Genomic DNA, 12,666 nt, shown 5'->3' with positions numbered 1-12,666 from the left:
TAAAGTTATCCATTTTTTTTATGTTGCGCACTGTACATTTTTTTGGTGAAAATGTCTGAATACTGCGCTCCTTTGCGTACTTCAATTGTCAAAGACGACAAATTCTCAACTTTTGCGACAAAATGTTGCAGAGAAATATAGAAAACTCATGCAAACAGACTCGCAACTTTCACTCCCATAACTGCAATCATTGAAAGTTATGTTTCGTGACTTCAGCGAGTTTTGCAGAATTTCGCTACTCGTCCGAGTTTTGTTATATGCCAAATTTATTATATTTTTAACCCGAGTATCTGTATTTACTTTTAAAGTTAGAAAAAAATTTTTGAACTCAATAGTATTAAAAATTTTATGTTTTATATCATATTGCTCAATGCTTCTCAACCTGTGCTTTTCTAATGATAAATTCCAGAAAGTGAAAAGTATTAAATCACTTTCATTATTCTATGAAAATTATCATCTTCGGAGGTAAGTTAGCTTTTATATAATCTAGCTTTTTGTCGAGAATTCCGAGGAAAATGCTAATTTAATTCAGGTAAGAAGTTTTTTGTCGTCAAAATATTTGCAACATTGTTTGCATAGGGCTTATTTTCTTACGGGTTTGTATTTTTCTCTAAACTGTATAGTCTATTTCAAGATAGTGATAAATCAAATTTTTAATATTTTTTGAAAAACAAAAATGTGGTGTCTAATTTTGCTCATTAATCTGTTTCTGGAATGAAAAATAAATGTATTTCGCTTTATGTTCTTCATAGTTATTTCGCTTTATCTCAAGAACTTTTAAAGCGAATCGAACATTTTTTATCCACAATTATAGAATTCATTTATCCAAAAATAATTCCTTGTATAAAATTTTTTTTTAATTATTATTTAATATTTTTTGTTATTTTATTTTAAAACAATCGAAAAATTTTAAATTGTAAGACATACGAATTTCTATATCATTTTAAAATCAGTAATTTCAAATGACAAAATTTGAACGAATGGCTCGAATTATTTCTGAGATATTCTTTTTAAAAAGTGAAAAATTTGGTCTCTCGAAAATATTATTGGGTAATAAAAATTCTGTTAAATAAAAATATTTGTTTTCTACCTAAACAAGATAAATAATGGTAAACCCTTGAATAATTTGCAAAAGGAAATTCTATTCGAAAATAAAACTTAATTACTACATAAAAAGCTGATTGCGAAACATTATCGAAAATATTTAAAGATAACTTGTTGCTCAGTGAAATTTCAAGTTTAAACTGAGTAATTTAATAATAACTCGTAACAAAATCTGTTTTTTTTTTTTTTTTTTTTTTTTTTTTTTTTTTTTTTTTTTTTTTTTTTTTTTTTTTTTTTNCTAGAAATATTAACCACTTCAAAAAAAATGGGTCCCGGCCAGAAAATTTATGGAAATTTCTTTAGAAATTCAGTCAATGTAAACGAAATTAAAAGTATGCGTGAAAAAGGTCTGATTTTTTATCAAAATTTTATTTCCGCTAGAATGATTAGATTACATCCTTTCATTTCTTAGAAAAATCTTTTCTTTGCACTTTATGAGATACTGCAGTTAGATGAAGAAGAAAAAAAAAGAAACTTTCATGAGAACTCAGTGCTGAAGAAAAAAAAAAGCACCGCTAAAATTCGTTTGTGGGAATTTTAGATGAGAAAAAAATAATTTAATTATAAAAAAGGCTAAGGGTTATTAGAAGATATTTGGGTGTTTTACTAAAGAGCTTAAAAAACATTGAAAAAGAGGCTATTGAATTCAAGACAAAAAAAACGATTGTCAGCATTACGACGTGATAATTTGGTAATTACTAGTCAGCACCTATTTTAGCGTATTGGCTTTTTTTTTTTATAATTTTTTAAAAGTTTCCTAGCTGTTCTCTTTAATTAAAATAAAGGAAAAATCTCATATATTGAAAAATTAGTTTATTTTTACAATAAAGTAGTGGAGAATATTTATCATACTTTGGATTAATATTTGTAATTATTTATTTAAAAACTTTTTTTTCCCGTTAATTAAAAATTTTAGTTTTAAATAAATATTTTTCAGGTGAATTAAAATTTTTTTATTTAATTTAATTAAATTTCATAAATTAAAAATTTAATTATTTTATTTAATTCATTAAATTAAAAATTATTTATTTAAAACTGAACAAAGCAAGAACTAGTTTTTCTGTTCTTTTTTTTTTAAATACCTGAGTAATTTAAAATAAATGAACTCAAAAGATTTTCTCATGGATCGAAATTTCCTAAAAAGTAACTTTTGAGCACGGTGGCTCAGGGGATAGAGCCCTCGCCTCACAATGAAGTATCCCGGGTTCGAATGCCAGCGATGGCTGGTCGATGGGAATTCCGACCGATACCGACCACAGTGCCGACGTAAAATATTCTCAATAGTAGACAGATTATGGGTTAGAGTCACCTTGCCATCTGACAAACCGATGAAAGTTTTCCTGGCTTTCTTCTTTATGTAACGCAAGTGCGGGACAGTTCCATAAAAAAGTGCTCCACGAAAGCAAATTTCACCCAATACTGGATCCAAGAGTTTCCTTGTCTTCTGGATAGGGTTCACAAATGCGAGGCTACGAAGTTAAACATTGCTAGGCGTAAGCTCGAAATTGGATTGTCTGTTCAACAATATATATATATATATATATATTACAGGAAGCCACCAAATGAAGCCGAGATGTACGTCCCAGTGACGAGAGTGTAAGAGAGGGGAATGATAGTAAAAATGTAAAATTGTTCATTAGTGTTCTGTAAGCCTCTCAGTGTCATAGTCGAATAATTATGACTCAGACGCATGTGGATGATTTTTTACGGGGTATTATCGACGATATATTACGTGGTATTATCAACTGCTTGGAATGTGGTTGTACTCAAATGGAAATATCCGAGGAGCTTGGAATTGCCTAAAGTGTCTTCTTTAAGCTTGGCAACAATTCCAAGATGATGTAAATGTCAGTACACGTTACAGTGCAGATCGTTCCCAAGTTACGACGTTGAATGAGACCACTGTTTGGCAGTAACTGCCAANAAAAAAAGTTTTAATGTTTCCCAGACCGTCGCCAATAGCCCATTGTGCAGCTCTAGTGCGACGTAAATGAACAAAAACAAAAAAACAAATAGGGAAAACGTTATACTCTACATTGTAAAACAATTTGGTGTATTATTGCCCCCAATTTTGATGTTGAAATAAACTAAATTTTTCTTATAGTGCACATAGTCACATTTTTTATTTACTGTTTCCCAGTTATAGTATCGTTTATTTATTCTTTTTTGTTTATTTATTACACATATTTTCAAGTGCATTGATATCAATTCTATAGCTTCATTGCAAAATCGTTTCGTCTAAATACCAAACTCATTTTTAGTAATATATAAGCACAAATTCTTTCAAACAATTGTTATTTTATAATTTTTAAATATTTTTGTAACGATAACTTCAGTTATGTACTTAAAAAAAGTATTTAATTTACTTCAACACCGAAAATGGGGGCAGCTATCAACCAAAACTTTTTAAAGTGAGGATTACAATTAACAGTCAATAATAGATAAATGATTTTATAAACGATATTACTTATTTAACAATATGTTTGTTTTTGTTGATATACGTATAAATTATTTTGATTGTTTTTATGTATGTATTATTTTTTTCCTTTCAGCTTATAAGCTCAGAGAAAGGACTTTTTGGATTTTGAGCATAATTTTGGCATTATTTGGAGCAATAATTTGTTTTATTGGAATCAGACATCGAATGCTAACTCAACAAATTAAAATCCAAAACCAAACTTCACACCCAAAAGGTAAGAAGAATTTTTTTTTTTTTGTCTTATGATCTCCAAATAACATCTAAAATCTAAACTTTTGCAATACGAAGGTTTTCCAATCTTGAAACTATAATTTTATGAAATCAATTTTGTTTTAGTTTAAGTTTGTATCACATAATTCTTTATCCTTATAATTTTGAACCTATTTTGGAACTTTTTGGAGAATAATTAGAAAGAAATTTTATTTTACTTTATAAACATTCACATAGTGGACTGATCGCAAAGATAGGATTCCCACTAGAACACTGTATTCAAGCATCACTAGCAGAGGTCAGTAAGCCAGGGGGTGACCACTTTAATCAGCCAGCGTAGGAACCGAGGGTGCGCGGTATCGGTATTGTAAGGAGCTCGACTTCACGAGCAGGTCATCGGGCTACCGAAGCGCGGGTGCCATCCCCTCTGCTGAGGATCAAAATTGTGATGGCATGTCTTCCGGTCATACTTAGGGATGTTTCCCAAACCGTCAGCAATAGCCCATTGTGCAGCTCAAGTGCAACGTAAATAATGTTAAAATTGAGAATGATAAGTCACAAACTTGAATACAGATACAGATACTTGATTTAAATACAGTATTTCAGTGATACTGTATTAATAACGCTTTCTGGTTCTGCCTTTTAACAAAAGTTGATATCACTATTTTTTCTATTATAAATTAGGTATCTCAAAATCAAATGTATTTGTTTTAAGGTTCATGCCAGTAATAGTTAAATGACATCTTCAATTGTTTTTTTTTTTTTTTCATCAATGGTCATGAAAAGTACAAGTTTTATTTCATTTATTATTTCCAATAGTAATTTTAGCCATCGTAAGATTTGCCATAGATTTTATACAATATCCACTTGCAACCAATTCAAAAAACCAGTTCAACATAGAATTGAATCATAATCCATGCAAATTTGTCAAAAAGAGGTTAAATTGAACCATGTTTCCATTCAAATAAAACTGTATTATCAAGTTTAGGAAGCACAGTGGTACTGTTAAAAACTTAGCCAAGATTGTAATGCATTGGAATGATACCATGATTCAACTGACTCAAAAGTGTTTTACAGTATAGGAAGTAGTCATAATCTATAAATCTCTCATGTGGTTCTTTGTATTTTCACTTGTTCACATTTTCTGCGATGCAAAACATGATATTGCATCAATATCATTCCATATTAAGATTGCAATATATTTGCGTTACATACACAAAATATGAATATATTCATAATCTCTGAATGTTTTACGTGGTTCTTCGTATTTCCGATTATTCCAACAACAAAAAAATTATCAGAATTTATATACAGTACGCACTATAAGATTCTATGTAAAATTATAATTATCAGGTAATACTATCAAGTATACTATACAACTGTATTGTTTTTACTCGTATGAAACCGGTTTGCATTTGTTTACGCTCCTGGATCAATGGGTTAACATTGTAATGCAATACGTTAAAAATAAATATAAATAGGAAATATATTAAAAATCTCCTGAATAAAAACCCATCCCATTTATGTTTAAATATAAAAGTATTGCGTATAAACTCGTACAAATCATGTAATTATTAAAACACTACAGTGCGTCTAAGAATTTGATCTAATTATTATAATATACTGATATAGTGCTTGATGTAATAAATATTCTATATTTATATAATATATCGTCTAATTTATCCTATCGTCAAATTTATATTATATAGTGTCTAATTTAACCAATTGATACACTAACGTAAGCAAGTGCAAACCGGTTTCAGTCGGTTAAAAACAATAAAGCTGTATAGTATTACCTGATCATTAAGATTTTACATAGAATCTTAGAGTGTGTCTAATAATTTGGTCAGGCTCTGTATTTATTAACATATTTATTTCATAAACTTTGCAATATTTATGTTTTGCTCACTGTTACCAAATTTCTATTTTCAGAGAAAAATACTCTCCAACATTTTCTGAAGAAAACATTATGCAAGGCAAGTTTATTCCAAAAACAGGCAGAAAAAACCTTTACCACGCAATCATCAAATTTGAAGCCTGAAATCTATCACGTTGTTTAGATGAAATTCATGTTCCTAGTGATTGTTAATACTAAGTGATCTCTATATGTCTTCTACAATTTTTCAATCCATAATTTTAAACTAGTAAATGGGTGCAATAAGTTTGATCTACAAGATACTCTAAATGTGAAATAATTCCTAAAATAAGTGTTGAACATGGACTTTAAACATCTTTTAATACATCTTATATTCTTCATTATTAATTATTTTACTTAGTTCCATGCATTGTATAAAAATTTCATTAGAATATCATTTTTGATGGCTGTATAACACTTTTAAACGATTTTCCTAAAATCCCTAAAGAGGTGATAAGTTTTGCCAGTAAAGTGAAGTTAATCATATTCCCTAAAGAGGTGATACATTTTACCAGTAAAGTGAAGTTACTCATATTCCTTAAAGAGGTGATACATTTTGCCAGTAAAGTGAAGTTACTCATATTCCCTAAAGAGATTATAAGTTTCGCCAGTAATGCGAAACTTATATAAAAATAATGAAATCTGGTAACTTAATAATCTATGTACCTAACCTCATTTTTTTGTCATGCTAATTTCATCGAGTGTTACAGAAAAATTTATCTAAGCACCAATCAATTGTGTATAATATTGAGGAACAAAATGTCAATCATTGTCAATCAAATGTCTGGTATCTGACATCATTTTTGTGTACAACTCAATGGTGAAATATATAATCAACACCAGGTTAAATGTGTGCAAGTTTCATATCAGAAATGCAGTAACCTATTAGCAGGTCCACATATCTGAAATAATTTTTTGGTAGTTCTCACTACATGATTGATTCTATCGTGATTGATACTAAAATTTAGATAAGATTGACAGCAGAATAAAAAACCTTTCCGCAAATTCATGTATCTTTTTTCGTACCTTTGGCAAAATGTATTGTGAATGCCAATGAAATGTGCATGATATTGATGCTAGAAATATAGACATTTTTCAGCAAGTTCCCATATCTTATGTCATGTATTTTTCACTGGTGAAATTCATAGCCTGTTGCACACAGAATCTCTTTCGCTAAAATTAAATAATGTAAGATGATAATTAGGAAAGTCTCCCTTTTTAATTAATAATATTATTTCTATAAATTTCGCCAAATTTAATCTCCAACTATTGATGACTATTAATAATTATAAAATAAAAGCTGTAAGCGCAAAACTCATAAATTCCGAGAAAAATTTATTTAAAATTTGTAAGACAATGCTACTAGCTACAACAAGCACAAATATAATACATATGCTAAAACTTTCAATCCTCAAACCGATTACAAAAATGGCAGAAGATTTGAAAAACCAATTTAAAATAACAGAAGGAGATAGAATTGTACGATTTTCTACGTTCTACTAATAAACCAGATCTTTTTCATGCCAAATTTCAAAGCTAGTTACAAAATTGGTCAACAGAGGGCGACATGACAGAGAAACTATAAGCAATGCTCTCTGCTGCATGTCAGACAATTTCAACTCATATATTTGCTAAGACGTCTGTTAATTTTGTCATCAGACTTGCGAACGTTGTTGCGTAAATGTTGATCATTTTCAAAACAATGTTTTCCAGTTTTCTCAGGTACTAATGCCATATGTCGACAAATTTCGAAACGTTTTAAAAATAAGCATCTAGTTTCTCCAGCGCTACAAACAGCTAGAATTCTAGAACACAGCAAACCATACATTTTTATCTCCTATCATTTGTTTAAAATTGATTGTTGCTCATTTTTGGAATACACATTGTATTTCATTGACATTACAACAAAAAAAGAAAAAAACTTTACTACTTATTTTTTCTAATGCAAACCGCAATTATTGTTACAGTCAAACTTAGTCATATGGAATGAATTATATCAAACCAAATATTTACATACTAGGATCACACTGTATCACTGTAAATATTTGAAAAAGTTTCCTATGTAATTATAATTGAATGGATAGTGTGATTAAAACTAATCAATTGCTTGAAACATTTGTATATAGCTTATTTTTCTGTGATCTAATTGCGTCTATTTTGTGATATGGTATTTGACTGGTTTTTTTTATGGAAAATGTTTCAAATGCCAAAAATGCTTTGCTGAGGGACTTTGTAATTGAATCTTTGAAAGAATATCACAGTGTAATATATCTTAATGTGAATATGTAAATATTTTTCTTGTATGTATATACAAGTTATTTTTATAAATATGAAGTTGAATAAACTTTCATTCAAAAAGCAATTGTGTTTTCTGTTTTAAAGATTATAAATACTATTAAAAACAAAATTAAGGGGTAAATCTGAACACAAGGTAAATTCAGGTGCACAAACTTTTAGAAACAACCAAATGAAATTAAGAAAGACTATAGGTTTATGCAGTTTGTAGCGTTCGAAAATTGGGCTAAAAAATTGAGAGGGGAGATTAAGTCATTTTTATAAGTACGCAGTTTAATAAACTTTCATTTTAAAAAAATGCATTTTATACTTAAAAAACTTTGGGTAATTATTGTATTATTCGGCAGCACAATATCTTTAAAAAAAAAGTGGTAAATAAAGAAGATTATTAGATTAAAAGAAATAGCGCTTGATAATTTTTATAATTTGTACGAAATTTTCCTCAAAACTTTAAAACAATAAAAATATACAATTTATGGTTTTGAATCAGTAATTTAAAACTCTATCTTGTCAGTTTTTATATTTTTAAAATGTAATTTTATTACAGATTAAACTTATGAAAATCGATTTGGATCATTCTTATAACCATAATTACACAAAAACAAAGAAATTATTACAACAACAAATTGTCAAAAATTTAAAAAACAGACAAATGGATATTAATAACTTCAAATAGTAGTTACATTTGTAGTTTATACTATGTTTTAAACAAATTGGTGGCATACTGAATGAAAAATTTCTTTAGAAAAAATGCGCAATCGGAAACAATAAACACAGGCAAAAACATCTAAGTGTAATGGAAACTTCATTAATAACATAAATTGCTGAGTTTTAAACCAAATCGAGTGAAAATTTATGAAATTATCACGTTTGTCTTATTAAACATTATGGAAAGTTGCAAAATTGTAAAATTTGAAAGAAAAAAAAACCAAGTTTTTTAATTTTAATTTTTTACGTTATCTAAAATTTAAAATGATATCGAAAAAGCCCTCTTTTAAGTCCTACACCATATTGCACGGGGATGCAAAAATAAAGGTCGCTGTAAATCCTAGCTTCACCTCTGGTTGTTCATAAAATATAATTTAAAGTTTTCAAAATCTTATTCAATGTACTCTTCATAACCCAATGTCAAACAAGTTGAATTTCATCAATTATAACATAATCTAAAATTATAATCATTTAAATCTGTTGAAAGTCTATCTACCAGTACAAAAATATAATTCCAATTCACTAGTATATAAGAGATGTTAAAAAATATTCTATGGCGGGGTACCTTTTCATAGATTGTCGTCGATAACTGCTATCCTCACATTGGTGACCCGGACGTGATGTGAGCAAGCCTGCCTTGACAGAAACTCCCACTTCGATTTGAACACGACTACTTCGATGGATGGTTCACATTGAACAGTTGACTTGTTACTTGTGACTACGACATTATCCACCTCCTCGCGCTTTTGCTACTTAGTCTCGATCACACACAATGTACAACCTATTCACTCGACAGCTAAAGGCAACACAAGAGCAACCGTGAACTTAATACAGCCCTAACGATCAGCACTCAAAAGTACGGTGATCTTAAAACAGCTCTCCCGGCTTCTCACGACAAGTGAAATGAATCAACTAGGGGTATCCGTTCATCGAATTCTATCACAGTAATAATTCTGGTGGGGGAGCGGTAAATACACTACAAAGGTATTTCATACTATAATTAATCAACTAAAACTAGCAAAATGTTTTTCTTATAGTTTTTATTACTTAATTTTACACACAATAGCTCTCATGTTGACACAAGTTTGAAGTTTAAATCTTCAATGTATTTAAATCGGTTTGTCCGTAAACTATTTACTAAGTAATAGCTAGCTGACATTATTGGCTTAATAATTCTTTAATTTTGAAAAGATGATAAAATTTTTATGATGAATAGGATCATAATTTACTTATTAGACTCGGGCCCCGTAATACCGTGCTAAGGCTTTAAAAACTGGCAAAACCTACTTTTAGTCTTTAATTTAATGCTATTAAATTTTAATTAATAATTTTATCATAACAATTACAATGTTTTATTTCTTCGCTATATCTCGAAAAAAATTTTTTTTTTATTTATTTAATGAAAAATGCAATTCAAACACTAGTGACAAAAGTAGCAAAAATAAAAGTTTGTTGAATTCATAATTGAGTCTGACTTATAAGTTATAAATATGAATCCTATAAAGTGCCTTTTAAATATTTTAAATCATATCATCTTTACATCTAACCTTCTTTAGCCAAAGTATTTAATATGCAATGCATTTTCATTGATTACTTATTCAAAAAATACGTTTCCAATATTAAAGTTTGATTTATTCGCTTAACATTAAACTTCATAGATGGCGCCACCAAATATATTGTAAAATCTTGATATCGCATTCCAATTCAAATGTTACACTTTGTTAAAAGTTTTCTAGATGGCGCCATTAAAAAAATTTGAATTTGTAAAAAATGTGTCGCAAATTTTCTTTTAAAAATGTCTGCTTCATATTGTTGTCAAATTCCCTAACTCCCAAGTTCTTTAAAAAAAAACTGCAAAAGATAAATCAGACAGAATTTATGATTTAATTTTTAGGTTACTGTTTCAGCATAGTCTGTAATCAATTTTTTAAAAATATTCTGTAGGAGACACATAGTTACACTTTAAAAAAAAAAAAATTCAGTGAACATCGAAATAAATAAAATTGAAAGGCACAGATTGAACATTCAATAAGTGGTAATGATTAATTAGACAGTTTTAAAAAGAATTGGTTCAGTTAACAAACATACACTTTTGAAATATCAATTTTCAGTCTTTTTCCTATCAAGAAAATGCAGAAATGTATATTCGTTTTCCACAGACATTTCACTTAAAATGGCTCGTCAGTTTTTTAAACATTTTTTTATAAGAGACGCATAGTTAAAAAAAATTTCAATGAGTAAGAGATTAATTTTAGAAAAAAATTTCTAAAATTTATAAAATTGAAATGCACGGATTGAACATTAATTAAATGATAGCGATTATTTATGCTACTTTAAATAAAATTTGTTCAGTGTTTTTCCAATGAAGAAATTGTAAAAATGTGTATTCATTTTTCACAGACATGTCACTTAAAATGAGTCATCACATGATATAAAATTTATTAAATAAGATTTATTATATATTTTTCATATCTCAAATAGATCCCATGTGGTCTAGTGGTTAGGATTCGTGGCTTTCACCCACGCGGCCCGGGTTCGATTCCCGGCATGGGAAAATTTTTCTCTCTGATAATAAATTCAAATTAATTTTAAAGATTTTCATTATTTTTCAAATTTTTTTTTTCTTTTCATATAAATTTTTATGCTTATGCTCTTTTGTTTAAACAATTCTGAACATCTGTCTTTAAAGAAACCATTTTTTATTTTTTAATCAACCGACATCCTGGACGCTCAACGATTTTTAACATAAATAATAATTACAATAGATATATTTATACCTTCTCAGTACATCAAATTCAAATCCTTTTCCAAAGGTACAAAAAAAAAATTATTGTATGCATAACATAGATGGTACAAAAATTTGTTCCATCTGAGACTAGCAAATATCAATCAGTTTATGTTTATACCTATAGTTCCCCTAACTTCGCATCCTAAGATTCTGAAAACTATTTACAAAAATTTATTAAATGTGATTTTATTTATTTATATTCAATAAAATCTGGATAAAATTTTAATTTACTTTCAAATAGATTTTTAATGTTTTGAAGAGCTGGAAGAAATCATGGTTTTTCTAAAGGTAGCATTTTTGCTTCAGACGATTTGTCAGAATTTTTTTCGAATAGGTACTTCACAAATTTTCGGAATTTCTACTACATAACAACATAATACATCGAAACATTTACCTACTGACATAGAAATCGTGATGTTTTTTTTTATTTTTTTTTTAATCATAAACGCCTTCCTGAACAATTTAAAAATGTGGTTTACCATATCTTGCTCTAAGCCTTTCAGTTGAATCATAAAGAGAAATTATGCAATTAAAAAAGAGTTTCTTCTACTAGGGTTGAAAGAAATCTACTTCATCTGGGACTGTTTCTACATTATTTTTTTTTACCATTACTGTCCCACATGTTTTAGTACTAATGGTTTAGTAATAGTAAATAATGAGTATACGTTTTTCTTTCATTTTAACATAGTTTTCAAAATGTATTTTTTAATATAATGTAGAACTAAATTGATTAATATAATAATAATTAATTAATAAAATAAATAGAATTTGTGAGCTGTAGAGCATTAGATTAGAAAGAAATAAAATAGAAAGTGTCTAGTAGCTTCTGTCCATATACTGAATTAAATGGGAAGATTCAGCCTGTTAAACTTGCTTTTTTTTTCTATAAAAAACACCGTCTATTTTTTAATAATTTACTTTTAGTATTTATATAAGTACTTGGGGGATATTTCCGTATCGTGATCTGTCGCGACAACTACATTCGCCNAAAAAAAAAAAAAAAAAAAAAAAAAAAAAAAAAAAAAAAAAAAAAAAAACATGTAGATGTTTGCCTGGGGGTGATACGATTTATACCTTTCGATTTGGTCCCTTTCGGTGATGCTTTTTTAGTTTCTTGCAGGGCACTACCCGGAAGTTTCCAAGACTTGGTGATTATTCTGCCACGGA

The 12,666-nt window shown here is 28.5% G+C and overlaps 1 protein-coding gene and 1 non-coding gene across 3 annotated transcripts in view; both read left to right on the top strand.

The window, feature by feature from the left end:
• Positions 1–8,070, top strand: part of LOC107453510 (uncharacterized) — a 30,679-nt gene extending 22,609 nt beyond the window's left edge. The window contains exons 8-10 of one of the 2 annotated variants that reach the window (XR_011638313.1): positions 3,657–3,797; positions 5,726–6,206; positions 6,255–8,070. Coding sequence is in view for 1 of the 2 variants with exons in the window: in XM_016070378.4 (XP_015925864.1) it covers positions 3,657–3,797; positions 5,726–5,853 (269 nt within the window). In the remaining variant the exon portion in view is untranslated. Of the gene's footprint in view, positions 1–3,656; positions 3,798–5,725 lie in introns of both variants that reach the window. The other variant, XM_016070378.4, reaches the window with a different exon arrangement.
• Positions 8,071–11,193: 3,123 nt separating this feature from the next.
• On the top strand, positions 11,194–11,265 carry TRNAE-UUC (transfer RNA glutamic acid (anticodon UUC)). The gene has a single exon. It is a non-coding gene; the product is annotated as a tRNA-Glu (tRNA).
• The last annotated feature ends 1,401 nt before the right edge of the window (positions 11,266–12,666 follow it).

This window comes from Parasteatoda tepidariorum, chromosome X2 (assembly GCF_043381705.1).
Source record: "Parasteatoda tepidariorum isolate YZ-2023 chromosome X2, CAS_Ptep_4.0, whole genome shotgun sequence".
Classification (NCBI taxonomy): Eukaryota; Metazoa; Arthropoda; class Arachnida; order Araneae; family Theridiidae; genus Parasteatoda; species Parasteatoda tepidariorum.
The sequence above is the reverse complement of the archived record's forward strand: the minus strand, read 5'-3'. Positions and strand labels throughout refer to the sequence as shown.